The sequence below is a fragment of the Oncorhynchus mykiss genome, chromosome 15, assembly GCF_057628025.1.
Source record: "Oncorhynchus mykiss isolate SJ-2025 chromosome 15, ASM5762802v1, whole genome shotgun sequence".
Lineage (NCBI taxonomy): Eukaryota > Metazoa > Chordata > Actinopteri > Salmoniformes > Salmonidae > Oncorhynchus > Oncorhynchus mykiss.
Genome location: NC_143036.1, coordinates 43541198 through 43562376, shown reverse-complemented (window position 1 = coordinate 43562376; position 21179 = coordinate 43541198). Strand labels below are relative to the sequence as shown.

The 21179-nt window shown below is 43.0% G+C and overlaps 1 protein-coding gene across 4 annotated transcripts in view; it reads left to right on the top strand.

Moving 5' to 3' along the window:
• Positions 1-21179, top strand: part of nyap2a (neuronal tyrosine-phosphorylated phosphoinositide-3-kinase adaptor 2a) — a 120455-nt gene that overhangs the window by 16103 nt on the left and 83173 nt on the right. For 2 of the 4 annotated variants that reach the window (XR_016486685.1, XM_021563189.3), the window contains exon 3: positions 18671-18978. Coding sequence is in view for 3 of the 4 variants with exons in the window: in XM_021563189.3 (XP_021418864.2) it covers positions 18671-18978 (308 nt within the window). In the remaining variant the exon portion in view is untranslated. Of the gene's footprint in view, positions 1-18103; positions 18249-18670; positions 18979-21179 lie in introns of those variants that run through there. The other 2 variants (XM_090200118.1, XM_090200117.1) reach the window with 2 other exon arrangements.

The window sequence follows — 21179 nt, the reverse complement described above, 5'->3', positions numbered from 1 at the left end:
GCCCTGTGAATGTGAATGAGGGCGTGCTCGGCCATCCATTTCCTGTAGTCCACGAACAGCTCCTTTGTCCAGGATCCAGATGAGCTTGGAGGGCACAAGGGTGTTGAATGCTGAGCTGTAGTTAATAAACAGCATTTTCACATAGGTGTTGTCCAGGTGGGAAAGTGCAGTGTCGAGTGCAATATAAATTGTGTAATCTGTGGGTCCTTTGGGGTGGAATGTAAATTTTGGGGTGGGTCAAGGGTCTCTGGATGATGGTATTGAACGTGAGCTATGACAAGCCTTTAAAAATATGTCATGGCTACAGATTTGAGTGCTACGGGGCGATACTAATTTATACAGATGACCTTGGCATTCTTGGGCACATGGACAATGGTGGTCTGCTTGAAGCATTTAGGTATTACAGCTCGGGTCAGAGAGATATTGAAAATGTTGGTGAAGACACCTGGTCAGCGCATGTTCTTTGTTTCTCTGTGACCACAGTCGGTCTTATAGCTGAAAGTGACTTTGGCTGAGTCTCTACCCCCATCCCTCCTCCCCCCACCTCTTTTAAGAGCACTTGAGAGAATTATCATAATAAGATCTGGGTCTGTCAAATGTTTGCATGATATAGTAGGGTATGACACCTGTACACTGTGAATGGAGCTGGAAGTCCCCTGACCACATGGTACTAATGGGGATGTTTGGATTAGAGTCAGATTTCAGCTAGTGTCTGTATCAGGGAAAGTGTGTTTATGAGTGTGTGTGTGTTCAATCAGTTGTTGGGAGTCTAAAACTCGAGTTTTGGAATTACGAGCAAGATTTACTCCAATATTTCTACATGATGAATTGAGCTAGCTATCCTATCATGTTATAAAATTGTTACTGAACAGATTTGTAACTGTACTTTGGCTGTATCTACAGTATGTGAAGAAAGTGTATTCATTCAGTTGAATGGTGCATAAAAAGTCAAGACCATGACCTTCAACGTGTATAAAGTAAAGACCATTCAAAATTGTTAAAAGGGAGACCACCATGACAAGCTAAAAAAAAACATGTGATAGAGAAATGGATAGATGGATTTCCACTCCAGAATTCTTACTGATGGACAGAACAACATAATGTAACTCCAAGTCAATCACACTTCTGTGAAATCAAACTGTCCACTTAAGAAGCAACACTGATTGACTATAAATTTCACATGCTGCTGTGCAAATGGAATAGACAACAGGTGGAAATTATAGGCAATTAGCAAGACACCCCCAATAAAGGAGTGGTTCTGCAGGTGGTGACCACAGACCACTTCTCAGTTCCTATGCTACCTGGCTGATGTTTTGGTCACTTTTGAATGCTGGCGGTGCTTTCACTCTAGTGGTAGCATGAGACGGAGTCTACAACCCACACAAGTGGCTCAGGTAGTGCAGCTCATCCAGGATGGCACATCAATGCGAGCTGTGGCAAGACGGTTTGCTGTCTCTGTCAGCGTAGTGTCCAGAGCATGGAGGCGCTACCAGGAGACAGGCCAGTACATCAGGAGACGTGGAGGAGGCCGTAGGAGGGCAACAACCCAGCAGCAGGACCGCTACCTCCGCCTTTGTGCAAGAGGAGCAAGAGGAGCACTGCCAGAGCCCTACAAAATTACCTCCAGCAGGCCACAAATGTGCTTGTGTCTGCTCAAACTGTCAGAAACAGACTCCATGAGGGTGGTATGAGGGCCCGACGTCCACAGGTGGGGGTTGTGCTTACAGCCCAACACTGTGCAGGACGTTTTTCATTTGCCAGAGAACACCAAGATTGGCAAATTCGCCACTGGCGCCCTGTGCTCTTCACAGATGAAAGCAGGTTCACACTGAGCACATGTGACAGACGTGACAGAGTCTGGAGACGCCGTGGAGAAAGTTCTGCTGCCTGCAACATCCTCCAGCATGACCGGTTTGGCGGTGGGTCAGTCATGGTGTGGGGTGGCATTTCTTTGGGGGGGCCGCACAGCCCTCCATGTGCTCGCCAGAGGTATCCTGATAGCCATTAGGTACCGAGATGAGATCCTCAGACCCCTTGTGAGACCATATGCTGGTGCGGTTGGCCCTGGGTTCCTCCTAATGCAAGACAATGCTAGACCTCATGTGGCTGGAGTGTGTCAGCAGTTCCTGCAAGAGGAAGGCATTGATGCTATGGACTGGCCCGCCCGTTCCCCAGACCTGAATCCAATTGAGCACATCTGGGACATCATGTCTCGCTCCATCCGCTCCATTTCACCACAGGCTGTCCAGGAGTTGGCGGATGCTTTAGTCCAGGTCTGGGAGGAGATCCCTCAGGAGACCATCCGCCACTTCATCAGGAGCATGCCCAGGCGTTGTAGGGAGGTCATACAGGCACGTGGAGGTGCTACTGAGCCTTTTGACTTGTTTTAAGGATATTACATAAACGTTGGATCAGCCTGTAGTGTGGTTTTCCACTTTAATTTTGAGTGTGACTCCAAATCCAGACCTCCATGGGTTGATAAATTTGATTTCCATTGATAATGTTTTTGTGATTTTGTAGTCAGCACATTCAACTATGTAAAGAAAAAAGTATTTAATAAGAATATTTCATTCATTCAGATCTAGGATGTGTTATTTTAGTGTTCCCTTAATTTTTTTGAGCAGTGTATTTTTAACACTTTTTTGGTTACTACATGATTCCATATGTGTTATTTCATAGTGTTGATGTCTTCACTATTATTCTACAATGTAGTAAATTCTAAAAATAAAGAAACACCCTGGAATGAGTAGGTGTGTCCAAACTATATATATAGTAAACATATACACAGCAACAACACAGACATTTTTTATGTAACCCTAATTTTACCAGGTAAGTTGACTGAGAACACATTGTCATGTACAGCAATAACCCGGAGAACAGTTACAGAGGAGAGATTTATGAGCCAATTGTAACCTGGGGATGATTAGGTGGCCATGATGGTATGAAGGCCAGCTTGGGAATTTTGCCAGGACACCAGGGTCAACATCCCTACTTTTACAATAAGTGCCATGAGATTTTTAGTGACCATAGAGAGTCAGGACATCTGTTTAACATCCCATCTGAAAGATGGCAACCTACACAGGGTAATGTTCCCCCCAATCACTGCCCTGGGGCATTGGGATATTTTTTTAGACTGGACGAAAGTGTGCCTCCTACAGGCCCTCAACACCAGTTCCAGCATAATTTGGTCTACCATCCAGAGACTGACCAGGACCAACCCTGTTTAGCTTCAGAAGCAAGCCAGCAGTGGGATGCAGGGTGGTATTCTGCATGAAATATATGAATGCCTTCAAGGTATATACAAGATAAGTATCACACAAATCCATTTTCATTGAAAAGCAATACTGATTCTGGTACAATAGTGTTAGTAGCTGTCATGTCTGGACTATCATTGAATGTGAAGACTTATTTATATAAAATCAGTTCTCTAAGTTTAATTATTACGTGATTAAACGAATCATGTCAACATTAATTAGCTAGGAAGTCGGGGCACCACGGAAAATGTTGAGATTTACAGAGTTGTAATTTTCTGAATATAACTTTTCAGACATTTTAATATCTGATCAATTAGTCATTCTCATTAATGTATTATTATTACCTCATCAGTTCTCATTACTGAACACCACAAACCCTTGGATATCTGCACGAACACTAGCATACATCATGAATCAGCGATATACAAATGTACTTAGTAAATAAATAATTAACTAAACAATCACACAGAATTAAGAATTACATAACAAACAAACAATAGATATTTGGGTTACTACATGATACAAAGAAAGTCCCTAGCGGACAAAGCCGATATGACGGCTTGGTAGACCAAGGAAATTGGTGGGGACTGAGAGAGCGGGAAAGACTAAATGGATTCACCACACACAGTGGATAATTGTACTCATGGACATGCATATACTTTGCACATGAACGGCTGCTCATTCTGAAAGAAATTGCAATGTACATGTTTATGAATGGATGTCGTTGTTGTCTCTCCGTTGAAAACATCAAATCGTCCTGTAGAGTTCCTCAGAGTCTCTGGTTAACTTTCCCAAAAGTCACAATGTCTTTCGTGGTTGTAGGTGGTTAGAACGCATACTTCAGAGTACCATTCAGAAATGTTCTCATAGAATAGATTGCTTCGGCGGTTGGCGGTATTCTCGATCTAGGTTTACGTCATTTCTAGCTGCAGGCTAGTAATTCATGTCGTCTAGAATTTTCTCTTATTCTGTAGTGATCTATAGTCTCAGAGTTGAACCATTTCCAGCCATGTAGCCAAAACTACAGCTGTATGGTCTCTGTGGCCTATAGAATTGTAGCAATTCCAACGTGGGGACTCCTTCCCGGCGTTCTCTGACTTAATGCACATTTTGTAGTAAGTGGGTTTTATACTCTGTGGAAAAAGGGGCGGTTCTATGACGCCTAATGTGGGCTCACGGGGGGTGTGGCCACTGACTAGTTAATCTTTATATGAAACTCTATAGGGCACATGGACCGCTATACTCTCATTTAGAAGGTTAACATCACATTATATATTTTCACAATATTTAGATGTAACCCTGACAGCTGCGAAATGTACACTTTAGGAGATACAGTTATGTGTGCTCTCTATCCTTCATGAGATTACCAAATGAAACACACTCGTCATAACTGTCCCTTAAGTGTGCACGGACCATTCCCACATTCTCAAAAGTAGAAATATTGTTTTATTCTCCCGTTTTGGGGATTAGGAGTTTGGCCAAGTCTCTCACTGTGTCCCACAGTTACACTTTCCAATCTCAATAATACAGACCCAGAAGCAAATATTTACGACTGTCATAAACTGTGGAGAAAGAAAGAGAGAGGGGGGGGGCTATGATTCTCCCCCCAGGGCACGTCATGACATAGCTCTCTTGGTTTTAAGACCTGAGTCTGAACACTGATATACTGCTTATTGGCTGTGCAGTGGATGTGTAAGATCCAAAATTATTTATTCACCCCTCTTACATGTGAGCTCTTTGTAAATGTCTCTGAGATTCTCTTGCTTTCTTCCTACAATCTTACCACAGACCATCATTCATCAGGTGTATGATAATGACAAGTAGAAGTAATCAGCATTTTAAAATGAATTGATTTAGTAGACTGTTTAATTATTCTGACTGTTCATGTCTATTAGATAGAAAAGTATATTGGCAGTGTAAAAAAATGTTGCTGTTGTAAAGTAAATTTTCTCCAATTCTCAATTTATTTTAATTGAGCTGAGGAAAATGTTGCATTTTTGAAGCTAATTTCCAGGAATTCTATGCATTTTGCAATGGATAGTACTGTGTTTCTCTTCTCAAACATAACAAAATCAATGGGCATGTGCCCTGATTGCCTGGGTCTGGGATTTTTTATTTATTTGATTGTTAGTTCTTTATGATGGTATTATTGAAACATACTTATAGTTATTTTTCTGCATGATTTCTATCTGGTTTTGGTCATTAAAGTTGACACTGAAACAGTTTTCCATCCCAAAAATGACCACTTCAGATGGTAATGAGTTAGCATGCTAACTGTTCTTGTAGACTTCTAGTCATTGCGCTAATTCTAGTTAGCATTTGCTCGTGAAACTACCTCTAACTTCCTTCATACTGGCGACAGAGACATAAAAATGGTATCCATAATGGTATTCTGTTGCCGCTAACAATATTTATAAAACAATTATTTTTCACATGCAAAAATCCCCCAAAATATTTTTTTTTGTGGACTCCCTGCAGTACCCCAGTGTGAAAACCACTGCTCTATAGAATAGAGAGCAATAGTAATGGCTTATTTTTGTGAACACTAACTCCACCATGTCTCGTTGGCCAAAGCTTACTATGGTTGCTCAACTTAAGTTGAGTTTTGTGATTTTGCTGCTGTACTTAGAGGTAATTTGTGGTTTAGTAGGTACTACTTCATTGCTCCAGACCAGCGCAAGGGGAAGTTAGAGCACTGATTATGCTTTTGGGTTCCAAAGCGCTACTGTGTCTCTAACTGACAATGAATGGGCGACATGCACCAAATAGAAACTGATAATTGTGCACAACTTCAGTATTACTTACTAAAACTCTTGTTACACTAAGGTTTTTATTCTAAGAGAAACTTAGACTACAATCAGGGTGTGGAAATGTTAGGATTATTTTGCTCTTGCTGTAGTACTGTAGCCTACTCCCGACTAGTCAAATTGTACAGTGCTGAGTGACATACCGGTCTAAGATACTGCATTGCCGTGCAAAATACATTGCTACAGATGCTGGTTCAAAGGCTGTGACTGGGAGAGGCTTTTGTAGGCTTTTGGTTTATCTCCCTCTAAAAAAAGAAATTAATAATTAAAAATAACAAAATGGCTTTATTTACAAATTAGTAACAATGTCTCAACCCATGTTCAAGATTGTCCCTTTTCTCGCTCACTTTACGTTATATGAAAACAAAATAATCTCCAAAATATTGTTATTTTTTAAACAAAGTGATTATATTTATTATTCATTATTTTAGAATTATATAAAAGCCCATTAGATATACTCACAGATATATTATATATATACTGTTTTTCACATGCGTAGCAGGCAGTGAATTCTGCAAACAACATTTCTAGAATGGGCTATTAGCAGGTCAATATATATTGGTCGTATTGGTCATGGCTCCCGAGTGGTGCACAATGGGATTGCCTTGTAGTTCTCCAGTTTTATCCACTGAGATAGCGGTGGGCGCACAAGGCTCAAGGCACGAGGGCGTGGGACGCACCGCAGAGCAGTGCACAGAAGACGGACCTAGCCCATGGGGGAGGGAGGAGGAGGAATGGGGGGTGACCCCAACCCCGCCACAGAGAGACACTTTAAGGGGCATTGCATTAATAATGGCGCTGACTAAGGAAACGGTCCCGCTGTTCTTAGTGCATGTCTGCAGCTTTTAACTAAAATAATGTAACTAATAATGGTGCAAAAAATACAAGTTAGATATGATTTCAGAGGGAAAAAATTATGACATTTTAAAGTGTTAGACCTCTCGCTAAATGAGTCAATCAAAAGGTAGACTAAAATGATTTACAGAAATATTGGAATAAAATTCTCTCATGAAGGCAAACAATTTAGAATCCTCCAAAACAATTATGCTGTAGCATACTCCCGATTTTCCATTCCATCCTAGCAGAAACCCTGAGGGTTTAGTTTTTCTTTTTACTCGGAATAGAAATCCCATAGTTTTAATCAAATGTATTGAGACAAATTTCTTAAAATCAATCCCATGTACTATGTTATTACAAAAAAGTGTAAAAATTCTCTATTAATGCCAATATGGGAGACGATCAAATGCTTCTCAATGAAGCCCTCTGGTGATAAAACTAGCACCAACTTGCATTAACGTAAAAAATGGCTGACAATAAATAATGCGCCATAGAACGTGTTATTTGTTTACATTGGATAAAAGTAGAAACTCAGCTGCAAAAATGGTATATCATACATTGCATTTAAGGAACAATGGGGAGGTATGTCAAGCCCTGGCCATAGAGAGGCTTTTATTCTCTATTTTGGTTAGGCCAGGGTGTGACTAGGGTGGGCATTCTATGTTCAGTTTCTATGTTTTGTGTTTCTGTTACAGGAATTATATTCCTCTATGTTTTAATACCCAATTAAAACTAAACACTCTGTCAATTCATAAGAATTTGTAAGACTCTTATTTGTATAAAATGGACAGAGACCAGTCTTAAAAGTCAACCAGCAGTGTTTATTCTCAAGAGTACTGCCCATTATACATTTTACCACAGGTTATAAACTGAAAATGACGTCATTAGTTTTAGTACTAGCCCGTCTCATCTCCGCTCCAGTACAATGGCTGTATGATTCTCAAGCTTTCTCACATCGTCTCTCCCTATTAAGATCATTTATGAACAGAGCCAAGGTCTGCCTGTGTAGATAATCATTCTAGCCAGTCTGGCTATAAGTTCATTAATTTCTACCAAGGAAGACATTGTTGTAATTCTTGATTATATTTAGACACATTATATTCAGTACTAGGATTATAAAGAAAAGTCATACATATACAGTAATATAATAGTATTCTGATTAGTCAGTCCTGATTGAAATGTATACATAATTAGTCATTATTGATAAGGGAATTTTTAACATATCCACCCTATGATTAAATATTATACATAAAATCACACATGTAGTTATATTGAAATATTAAGAAGCATACTTCTATTTTTATTAGAAACATTTCTTGTTATCAAAATATCACTTAACATAAACCATTACTTGCATTCGCACTGACTGTTTTTAGGCCTACATCAGAATCATAACTCTTCTAATCAGGATTTTCGTTACAATCTTCATAAAAAGTCTAATATTGAAACAAGATACAACCTAACCTCCCTAAATATCAAAAATGGTCTCATCAAACATAAGTTCCCCACAAATGAAGGATCCAGATTCGTCTACTTGTTCTGTAGACATGCATTCAGCACTCCACGGGTCAGAACCTGGAATCGGCCCGTACCTCAACATCTGTTGTCATCGATTTCTCCAGAGTCCTGGAAATAAGGCCTCGTTCACAGGGAATTAGACAACAGCCCCATAAAACTAAAACAGTCACACAGGTGAATGTAGCCCATAACACAGTGATCATAATATTTTTCCATTTTCCAAACGTACTATCAAACCAATTAGTCAGATAAGTATCCACCCCAGAGTTTTCTGCCAAACAGTGAGCCAGGGTGGTCAAACCAGCTGAGGCTTCAGTAACTGATCCGTCCGGAGCTGTGTCATTTGGGATGAAAATACAACACATGGTCTCGGAGATCACACATACTCCTCCCTTTTCAGCCAATTTCAGCCAATTGTCCCAAAGCCACTCCTTTGTTGTCTTGGCCGTGTACTTAGAGTTGTTGTCCTGTTGGAACGTGAACCTTCGCCCCCCTCTGAGGTCCTGAGCGCTCTGGTGACCCTGACTAGTCTCCCAGTCCCTGCCACTGAAAAAACATCCCCACAGCATGATGCTGCTACCAGCTATGGTAGCTGTAGCTATGGTGCCAGCTTTCCTCCAGACGTGACGCTTGGCATTGAGGCCAAAGGGTTCAATCTTGTTTTCATCAGACCAGAGAATCTTGTTTCTCAAGGTTTGAGAGTCTTTAGGTTCCTCTAAGCTGGCTGTCATGTGCTTTTTACTGAGGAGTGGCTTCCGTCTGGCCAATCTACAATAAAAGCCTAATTCATAGACTGCTGAAGAGATGGTTGTCCTGGAAGGTTCTCCCATCTCCACAGAAGAACTCTGGAGCTCTGTCAGTGACCATCGGGTCACCTCACTGACCAAGGCCCTTCTTCCCATGACTGCTCAGTTTGTCCGGGCGTCTGTCGCAAGTTCTGCTGTTTTCTTGCTTATGGAATAGATGGGGTTTATAGAAGATATGATATGCATATAACTGGTAGATTTGGATAGAAAACACTCTAAAGTTTCCAAAACTGTTAACTTCTTGATGCACCCATCCCGTTAGCAGGATCATGTACGTCAACATTCGCTGAATTGCAGTGAGCCAAATTCAAATTAAATACTAAAATATTTAAAATATTTAGTATTAAATACTAAAAATATTTAATTTAAAAGAAATTTCAAGTGCAATATAGAAAAACACAGTTTAGCTTGTTAATCCACCTGGCATGTCAGATTTCAATAAAGCTTTTTGGCGAAAGCATACCAAGTGTTTATGTAAGATCATCTCTCTCACTAGACAAAATATTACAAACAGCTAGCCAATTAGATTGGTCACGAAAGTCAGAAAAACAATAAATTAAATCGCTTACCTTTGATGATCTTTGGATGTTTGCACTCATGAGACTCCCAGTTACACAATAAATGTTCCTTTTGTCCATAAATATTATTTTTATATCCAAAATACCTTTTGTTTGGCGCATTATGTTCAGAAATCCACAGGCACGAGCAGTCACGACGTCGCAGACGAAAATTCCAAATAGTATACGTAATGTTCACAGAAACATGTCAAACGTTTTTTATAATCAATTCTCAGGTTGTTTTTTAAATATATAATCGATAATATATCAACCGGCACTATCTCTTTTTCAGTAAGAGAGGGAGAGTCAATGACTGCCCCACTATGTTACTCAAGCAAAACTCATGGAACACCCAGCTATCCACCGACGCGATATCTTTCTCACTCATTTTTCAAAATGAAAGCTTGAAACTATGTCTAAAGACTGTTGACACCTTGAGGAAGCGATAGGAAAAGGAATTTGGTTGATATCCCTTTAAATGGAGCGAAGGCAGGCTATGGAACATGGAGCTTTCAAAATAGAGGCCACTTCCTTGTTCAATTTTCCTCAGGTTTCGCCTGCAATATCAGTTCTGTTATACTCACAGACAATATTTTGACAGTTTTGGAAACATCAGGGTGTTTTCTATCCCAATCTGTCAATTATATGCATGTTCCAGCATATGGGCCTGAGAAATAGGCCGTTTACATTGGGAACATTATTTTTTGAAACCTCTCTGTTCTCATGCAGCCCTAATGCCCATTTAAAGGGATATCAATCAGATTCCTTTTTCTATGGCTTCCCTAAGGTGTCAACAGCCTTTAGACATAGTTTCAGGCTTTTATTTGAAGAATGAGCGTGAACGACCACATTGTGTAAGTGGATAGGTGGGGGCTGAGTTGTGTGCAAAAGAGAAAGGCGGCCATTGTTACTTCCGGTCCTAGTGAAAGGCCAACTGTCCCGGTTGATATATTATCGATTAGATATTTGAAAAACACCCTGAGGATTGATTCTAAAAAAAAAATGGCATGTTTCTGTGGACATTATGGATATAATTTGGAATTTTTGTCTGCGTTGTCGTGACCGCTCTTTCCTGTGGATTCCTGGGCATAACGCACCAAACTAACGGAGGTATTTGGAAATAAAAAATATCTTAATGGAACAAAAGTAACATTTGTTATCTAACTGGGAGTCTCGTGAGTGAAAACATCCGAAGATCATCAAAGGTAAACGATTAATTTGATTGCTTTTCTGATTTTCGTGACCAAGTTCCCTGATGCTAAGTGTACTTATTGTTTTGTCGAGCGATCGATAAACTTACACAAACGCTTGTATTGCTTTTGCTGTAAAGCATAATTTCAAAATCTGAGACGAGAGGTGGATTAACAAAAGGCTAAGCTGTGTTTTGCAATATTGCACTTGTGATTTCATGAATATGAATATTTTCTAGTAATATTATTTGATTGTGGCACTATGCTATTCAGCGTTGCTGATGACAATTATCCCGGATCCGGGATGGGTGGTTCAGAAAAGTTAAGGATGCTGCCCTTATCATCACCAAGCCTATCTCTGACCTTTTTAACTGGTCTCTCCTCTCTGGGGAGGTACCCATTGCTTGGAAGGCAGCCATGGTGCATCCTTTATTTAAAAGGGGAGATAAAGCTGACCTCAACTGTTATAGGCCAATTTCTATTTTGCCCTGTTTATTATAAGTGATGGAAAAATGTATCAATAATCAACTGACTGGTTTTCTTGATGTCTATAGTACTCTCTCTGGAATGCAATCTGGTCTCCGCTCAGGTTATGGATGTGTCACTGCAACCTTAAAGGTCCTCAAATGTCACCATCGCCCTTGATTCTAATGTTGTGCTGCTATTTTTATTGACTGGGCCAAAGCTTTTGATACGGTAGACCATTCCATTCTTGTGGGCCAGCTAAGGAGTATTGATGTCTCTTAGGGGTATTTGGCCTGGTTTGCTAACTACCTCAAAGAGTGCAGTGTATAAAGTTAGAACATCTGCTCTCTCAGCCACTGCTTGTCACCAAGGGAGAACCCCACGGCTCGATCCTAGGCCCCACGTTCATATCAATTTACATGCGCAGTAGGAAGCTCTCTCATCCGTTTTTATGCAGCTGTTCCCTCCCCTGACCTTGTGTTAAACGCTCCACAACAAAGCTTTCTTAGTGTCCAGCAAGCTTTCTCTGCCCTTAACCTTGTTCTGAACACATCCAAAACAAAGGTAATTTGGTTTGGTAAGAAGAATGCCCCTCTCCCCACAGGTGTGATTACTACCGCTGAGTGTTTAGAGCTTGAGGTAGTCACCTCATACAAGTACTTGGGAGTATTGCTAGATGGTACACTGTCCTTCTCTCAGCACAAATCAAAGCTGCAGGCAAAGGTTAATTCTATACTTGGTTTCCTCTATTGTAATAACGCCTCTTTCACCCCAGCTGCCAAACTAACCCTGATTCACATGATCATCCTAGATTATGGAGACTTAATTTATAGACCGGCAGGTAAGGGTGCTCTCAAGTGTCTAGTTGTTCTTTAACCTCTTGAAGCTAGGGGGCACTATTTTTATGTTTGGAAAAATAACGTTCCCAAAGTAAACGGCCTATTTCTCAGGACCAGATGCTAGAATCTGCATATAATTGACAGATTAGGATAGAAAACTGTAAAGTTTCCAAAACTGTCAAAATATTGTCTGTGAGTATAACAGAACTGATATTGCAGGCGAAATCCTGAGAAAAATCAAACCAGGAAGTGGCTTCTATTTTGAAAACTCCATGTTCCATAGCCTCCTACTGCTCCATTTAAAGGGATATCAACCAGTTTCCTTTTCCTATCGCTTGCTCAAGGTTTCAACAGTCTAGAAACAGGCAAGGGTCAAACCCGGGAGGACTAGAAAAAGGAGAATGCAAAAAGCAGGAGAATGGAAAAAACGCTGGTTTACTTGGAAACGCACAAGACGAACTGGCACAGAGAGACAGGAAACACAAGGATAAAAGCACTGCGGAAAACTAGCGACACCTGGAGGGGGGGGAGAAACCAAGGACAGGTGAAACTGATCAGGGTGACATTAGAATTAAAAATGGGAGAAAGATTGTTCAAACAATACTTCTTCCTGCATTGGATTTTGGTGATATTGTTCACATGCATGTGGCAACCTCTGTTTTAAAAAACCCTGGTCGCAGTCTACCATCCCGCAATACGTTTTATCAAAGGGGACAATTTTAGGACTCATTATTGTATTCTGTAAAAAAAAAAATCTCTGTAAGAAGAGAGCTGCATTCTCTTTTTTATATACAAAGCAATCTTACAGAAACTCCCTCTATATGTAACATCATTAATTAAGATAAGCATCATACGTTACCAAAACCATTCACAGGAATGGATAACACTAGGGATCCCTCCAGTCTCCACAAATTTGGGAAAATCTATGTTTAGTTTATTTGGCCCTAATTTGCTAGTGACACTCAGTCAGTTTAAATTATTGATTGAGGACGTTTATGTAGTTAAATGTTAAATGTGTGTAAGGGGTGCGTAACTGGTGGCAGGGGACGTAGGAGAGCAGAACTAGGTAATAGCCGGAGCAGTTTAATTTCAAAACCAACGGCATAAAGAAATATCCAACATGGGTGCAAAACCCGATGACATCAGTAAAACATGTGCACAAGCACTTACAACAAACATTTCGGCACAAAGACATGGGGGGGAACAGAGGGTTGCGAACACTGGGGCCTCACTGCGTTGAAGGTCTGCGCTGGCTTTCTGGCGCAGCACGGCGCGCTGAAGGTGAACATGAGCGGCGTCCCATGTCTCCTCCACGCACCGGAACCTGTTGTCCACCGCAGGAGCCTCGGTCTGACTCTGATGCCAAGGAGCCAGAACGGCTGATACCCCAGTACGCACTGGAAGGGGGAGAGGTTAGTGGAGGAGTGGCGGAGTGAGTTCTGGGCCATCTCTGCCCAGGGCACGAACGCCGCCCACTCCCCCGGCCGGTCCGGGCACTAAGACCTCAGAAACCTACCCACATCCTGGTTAAATCTCTCCAACTGCCCGTTACTCTCGGGGTGAAAACCCGAGATAAGGCTGATCGAGAACCCCAGATGTTCCATGAACGCCATCCAGACTCTCGAAAGTGAACTGGTGACCCCGATCAGACACTATGTCCTCAGGCACACCAGAGTGCCGGAAGACATGTGTAAACAAGGCCTCCACAGTCTGTAGGGAGACTGGGCAGAGGGAGGAGACGGCAGGACTTAGAAATATGGTCCACAACGACCAGGATCGTGGTGTTACCCTGTGACGGAGGAAGATCGGTAAGGAAATCCACTGAAACGGCCGTTGTGGAACGGGTAAGAGCTTACCTTTGGGCAGGTGCCTAGGAGCCTTACACTGAGCACACACCGAGCAGGAGATACATAAACCCTCAAGTCCTTAGCCAAAGTGGGCAACCTGTACATCCCACTCAGACAGCGCACCGTCCGACCGATGCCTGGATGACCAGAGGAGGGTGACGTGTGGGCCCAATAGATCAGCCGGTCACGAGACAGCAGACGGAACGTACAGATGCCCAGCGGGACACTGGAGGGGAGTGGGTTCTGCATGTAGCGCCTGCTCAATGTCCGCATCCAGCTCCCACACTACCGGCGCCACCAGGCAGGTGGCCGGGAGTATGGGGGTGGGATCCATGGGCCTCTCCTCTGTGTCATACAGCCGGGACAGTGTGTCTGCCTTAGCATTCCGGGAACCTGGTCTGTACGAAAGGGTGAAAACAAAATGGGTGAAAAACATGGCCCACCTTGCCTGGCAAGGGTTCAGCCGCCCGGATGTACTCCAAATTGCGGTGGTCAGTCCAGATGAGAAAAGGGTGTTTTGCCCCCTCAAGCCAATGTCTCCACGCCTTCAAAGCCTTGATGACAGTCAACAGCTCCCGGTCCCCCACGTCATAGTTTCGCTCCGCCGGGCTGAGCTTCATTGAGAAGAAGACACCTTCTTGCGGGTAAAATTCAGGAAAAGTGACATACAAAAAAATGTGTTTAACAGAGTGCTCTGGGTGAGAATGGTGCCGGCTCACCTGGGGTGACAGCCCTGCTAGCTGCCTCGATCCCCAGAGGAACCGACCGGCAGTGTGACCTCTGCGGCCACAGATGGTGCACGAGACGGAACCTCCTCCGGTCTCCCTGCGCACTGCACCTCCCAACTCCGTGGGCATCGGAGTGGTGGTGCTGGGGGATGGAACCGACAGACCCTGCTCTGGACGTCCCCGGGTAGCCAGCAGGTTATCCAACCAATTGGACAGGTCCACCAGCTGGTCGAAGGTGAAGGTGGTGTCACCCGACAGGCCAACACCCGCAGGCCAACACCCGACGGACGTCCTCGCGCAAACTGCAGCAATATTGGTCGATCAGTGCCCTGTCGCTCCATCCCACGCCGGCGGCCAGGGTCCGAAAGGCCATTGCGAACTCCTGAATTCTCCTCGTCTCCAAAGGTCCATGTGCTTGTCTTTGTTTGTTGGAAAAATTGTGTCCTTTTTGGAATAGTGAGATGGAGTCTGGAGCCTCAGATGGTAGAGACGTTCACCCACCGCTCTACCCTCGGGCGGGTGATCGAAGATGGGTGAAATCCTCGAAATGGTCCAGCAACGCGTCTCCTTCTCCACACACGGCGTTGGCCCACTGCAGGACTTTCCCTTAGAGGCACAAGACGAGGACGGACACCCACTCACGGCCCAAAGGAGCTGGGTGAACGGTTGCCAGGTAGAGATCTAGCTGCAAGAGGAAACCCTGGCAGAGTGCAGCCGTCCCGTTGTACTCCTGGGGAAGGGCGAGACGAATCACACTGGTACAGGGTGAAGAGGAGGCGAGTAGTGAAGGCCCTGGTTGGGCTGGTGGAGGCGCTGTAGGAACTCCCTGTCTCTCCCAGCAGTCCATGGTTTGGACGATGCAGTCCGTGGCAGCGCCGAGATGGTGGAACATCGCCGCTTGCTCCTGGACGTGCTCCTCGACTCCTATACCAGGGGCACCTGCTCCTGTTCGGTGCGTAATTCTGTAAGGGGTGCGTAACTGGTGGCAGGGAAGTCAGACGCAGGAGAGCAGAACTAGGTAATAGCTGCAGCAGTTTAATTTCAAAACCAACGGCATAAAGAAATAACCAACATGGGAACAAAACCCGACACGCACCAGTAAACATGTGCACAAGCACTTACAACAAACAATTCCGCACAAAGACATGGGGGGAACAGAGGGTTAAATACACAACAATTAATGAGGGAAATGAAAACCAGGTGTGTAGGAAAACAAGGCAAAACAAATGGAAAATGAAAGGTGGATCAAGGATGGCTAGAAGACCGGTGACACCGACCGCCGTACACCGCCCGTACATGGAGAGGAACCGACTTCAGTGGAAGTCATGACAATATGTTTATTTTTGTTTATTGTGCTGAATTATATTCTGTTAATATTCTGTTTGTATTGTAATGTGTACAGGGATCTCTTGTAAAATTGATTTTTAATCTCAATGTGACTCCCTGTTTAAATTAAGGTTAAAACCATCAAGCGGCATGATGAAACTGGCTCTCATGAGGACCGCCATAGGAAAGGAAGAACTCACTGCTGCATTTAAGTTCATTAGAGTTACCAGCCTCAGAAATTTCAGCCCATTAAATGCTTCAATGAGTTCAAGTAAAAGACACATCTCAACATCAACAACTCAGAGAAGTCTGTGTGAGTCAAGCCTTCATGCAGTGGTGGGCCGTCAGGGCCAGCAAGGCCTTCTCTGCTGGCCTAAACATCATCAGAATATAATTTAAAAATATATATATTTTCCCACAAATATGTATAAAATTATTCCCCAGAGTAAGAGTACTCTTCATTTCATAGCTTTCCTCTTGGTTGCACTGCTTCCAGCCCCAGGTTGAGATTTGGAGGGCTGGTATTTATGTTAGATATTTTATCCAATCATATTCAGCCATCATGAGTTGCCAGGGGTCTAAAATCTGCCCTCAGGCCTTCAGAATCAACAGTGCGGGCGCTTGTAGCTTGAAGTGAATGGACATGAAAATTTAGTATCAACCAATCAGCTTTAGAGTTGGCTATTGTACGCCTGCTGGCTGGCTCCAGTGTTACACAGGAGCCAGCTAGCAGGCGTAGTGCGTGCACGTATTTTGATTGGATTACCAATATTGAGAGGCAGGTCCTATGGGCAGGTCTATGGGCAGGTCAGAACTAGGAAACTGAATTTGATAAACAAATTAATTTGTGTACTACTAAGCTGTTTTTTCAACCCACAATGGCGGAAGGAGGAGAAGATATCGATTTGGTCTAGGATATAATTTAACGTCATTCTCAAGACGAACTTTTCATGAAAAGTTAGACATTGTAAGGAGAGGTCGCCCGACGCCGACGCTACAAAGCCTGTCACAGGTGGGAAAGGGGTTCGTTCGCCACTTTCAAAGTTCCAACTACGAGCGCTATCAATGGCTCACAGGCTCCGAGAAGCACTGTAAATTGTACTGCTGGGAATGCCTATTATTTGCAAGTGATGGATTTGATGTTTGGAGCCACACTGGCTTTGCAAACTTGAGTTGTCTAACCAAGGCAGTAACGAGACACCAAAGTACGGCTGGGCACTTACAAGCAATGGTGCTGTTGAAAACTTTTGGGGACACCCGAGTGGATCTACAGCTCAACGAACAAGCGCTCAGGGCAACGGAGCCGCACAATGAAAAGGTGAAGAAAAATAGGGAAATATTTAAAAGACTGATTGTGTCATGTTTTTGGGTGACGCCTGGTTATACTGCGTTTCTGTCTAAATGTATAGTGTCTAGAGCCATGGCATCATAATGATGGTAATAAGAGGTGGATTAATTTGGGTGGGACTGTGTAGGACCTCACTGAAGGCCCAGGCCTCAGGCCCACGGCACGCCACTGCCTTCATGGTTGATTTGCTGCGAAAAAAAACACGACTAAAGGACACCAATAAGTGAAGAGACTTTCTTTGGTACCAGTGGAAAACTGTCCTTTTGTCTTATGAGTCCAAATTTGAGATTTTTGGTTCCAACCTCCATGTCTTTCTGATACGCAGTGCAGTGTAGGTTCCCACCGTGAGGCATGGAAAAGGAGATGTGATGGTGTGGGGGTGCTTTGCTGGTGATTTATTTAGAATTCAAGGCACACTTAACCAGCATTGCCACCACAGCATTCTGCAGCGATACGCCATCCCATCTGGTTTGCTCTTGATGGGACTATCATTTGTTTTTCAACAGAACAGTGACCCAAAACACACCTCCAGGCTGTGTAAGTGCTATTTGACCAAGAAGGAGAGTGATGGAGTGCTGTATCAGATGAGCTGGCCTCCACAATCACCCAAACTCAACCCAATTGAGATGGTTTGGGAAGAGTTGGACTGCAGAGTGAAGGAAAAGCAGCCAACAAGTGCTCAGCATATGTTTGAACACCTTCAAAAATGTTGGAAAAGCATTCCAGGTGAAGCTGGTTGAGGGAATGCCAAGAGTGTGCAAAGCTGTCATCAAAGGGAGGCTACTTTGAAGAATCTAAAATCAAAAATCTATTTTGAATTGTTGAGCACTTTTTTGGTTACTGTCTGATTCCATGTGTTATTTCATGATCTTCACTATTAATTAAAATTGTGTGTGTGTGTGTGTGTGTGTGTGTGTGTGTGTGTGTGTGTGTGTGTGTGTGTGTGTGTGCATGCCTGAGGCTGTGTGTATGCGTGCACGTGTGTGCATCAGCTGTCATAGTCATAGGCAACTTAGTAATATGGAGGAGAAGGTGCTTTTTGGGTCTAGGATTGTGTCCTTGCATCTATGACATTTGTCTGAATCATTTTGCATATGTAATGTGATTTGTGGATGAAACAAAATTATTTAAAAGATGTTTCCTGGCAGGATCGGTGAGGATGTGGCGAGGGTGACGGAGGGAAGCTACGCAGGGAAACACTTCCGCATGGGCTTCATGACCATGCCGGCGCCCCAGGACCGCCTTCCCTCCTCCTGTGGCCAGGGCTTCACTGTGCGTTCCCAGTCTCTACACTCTGTCGGCGGGGGTGATGAGGATGGGAGCCCCAACTCCCGTAAGCTACCGCCGCCCAAACCCAAGAGAGACCCCAACACCAAGCTCAGCATCTCCTCTGAGGGTGTGAACTCTGGATCTGCCTCCAGCAATTGCAACAGAGACAGCCTGGTCAAGTTTGACCGTGAGTGGCCTGGGCTGTGTGTGTATGTGTGTGTCCATGTCAACTTCAAATTAGATTAATGTTCTTATGAGGAAACCTTTTAGGTAGCCTGGTCCTATGTATTGTATATGGCATGACAACAAAAGAGAAGTTGGCTACAGTACATACAATATGGGAATTGGCATCATTTTTCGGTACATACAACAACACAAAACAGTCAACATGAAGCCGCATTTTGTTGTCCTAGCACAAGAACAGGGTTAGACAATTTTCTGTTTACAGTCCCGCACAGCACTGCCATAGGCTGCTGTCCTTATTTACATAAAGTATACCAAGTTGCATTACTTGAATTTTAGCATTCCAGAAGTTATATCCCTAAATTTGCCATAGTGCTATTAACTGGCCTGGAATGTCCATCTTTTTTGTAAAGATAGCAACACCAAACTTGATATGTACCATCCGGATGGTGTCATTGACCGACATGACACGTTTCAAGTTAATGGAGCAAATTGACATGCAGTTATCATGCGTTTAATTAAAAGGGGAAACAGTTTGACATTTTTTGATTGGCCAATTTTCATGCCATCTTGGGAGATATCAAACTCGTTAAAGACAAGTGCCCTGAGCATACATACCATGTTTCAAATCAATAGGACTAACAGTTCATGAGAATATGATTTTTTAAGGGTTTGACAAAATTAGGCCTATACACTGTATAGCATTTGCAAACAGCTATTGTTTCAATTCAACCCAGAATGTATCTAAAAATAGACCGTTCAATAGGCCAAGGGATTCCTAGGATTTCAGATGTAATGATAAGTGTCCAACATATACGAATTAAAGCCAGAGGTTCAGATGGAACTATCCAAGCAGTAGATACATCTCTTTTAAATGTTGATATTTGTGACATGTTTCAGGAAACTAGACGTATGTCACGGGTCACTACATTTGAACATCTTTTTTAAAATCAAAATCAAATCAAATTTCTTTAAAAAGCCCTTCTTACATCAGCTGATATCTCAAAGTGCTGTACAGAAACCCAGCCTAAAACCCCAAACAGAAAGCAATGCAGGTGTAGAAGCACGGTGGCTAGGAAAAACCCCATAGAAAGGCCAGAACCTAGGAAGAAACCTAGAGAGGAACCAGGCTATGAGGGGTGGCCAGTCCTCTTCTGGCTGTGCAGGGTGGAGATTATAACAGAACATGGCCAAGATGTTCAAATGTTCATAGATGACTGGCAGGGGTAAATAATAACAATCACAGTGGTTATCGAGGGTGCAACAGGTCAGCACCTCAGGAGTAAATGTCAGTTGGCATTTCATAGCCGATCATTCAGAGTATCTCTACCGCTCATGCTGTCTCTAGAGAATTGAAAACAGCAGGTCTGGGACAGGTAGCACTACAAAATGCGTTCTTTTGGCAGAAATGCCTTCTGGAACATGTGAACTTTCATGTGCCTTAATTAAAAATGTGTATGCCATCTGTAAATACAAATAAAATAGTTAAATTATGAGACTAGTTGGTTTAGCCACAGAGAAAGTAAGTAACCTTCCTGCTAGCCATGATTGGCTGAGATAATGAGTGGGCTGGACATGCCGAGAGATGAGTTTGGATTGGTCTGCCATATAGCGCACTTCTGTCTATTTGAGCTGGCTAGTATGTGTAGGTAATCATGTCTAACGCGGCTTAGTAGAACTGCATAAGTGTTGCTCTCCACTTTCTGGAGGACCGAGTTTTGAAATCAGTGGATTTAGAATATGACAGCTAAGGAAATGGAGAAAACATCTGTCTCCGGATTACATCTTCAAACTAAGGGCAACCATGGCATCCGTGACAGGGAGAAGCATCTGACCATAATGTATACGGACGGGTAAGATAGTCTAGCCAGCTACTATTTTCCGAAATGACATGTATCTAATTTGGACATAAAGTCTTTTAATTTCAAGTTAGTGTACTGTAAGCTAGCTAGCTAACATTAGCTGGCTGTCTCGCTAGCTAATGTTACATGTATGATCTTGTTATTCATATCTCAGAGCCATTTGCTTGGCTAGTTATAGCCTAATTATAGCTAGCTAACATTGAACCTGGTTGGTTAGCTACCTGCAGATTCATGCAGGGTAGTAATGTAATGAGTTGGGATTATGGTTCATTGTTTACCTAGCTAGCTAGCTAGCTACTTGTCTTAACAAAATCCTCCACTATGCAGGGAACCTCTACTCTGA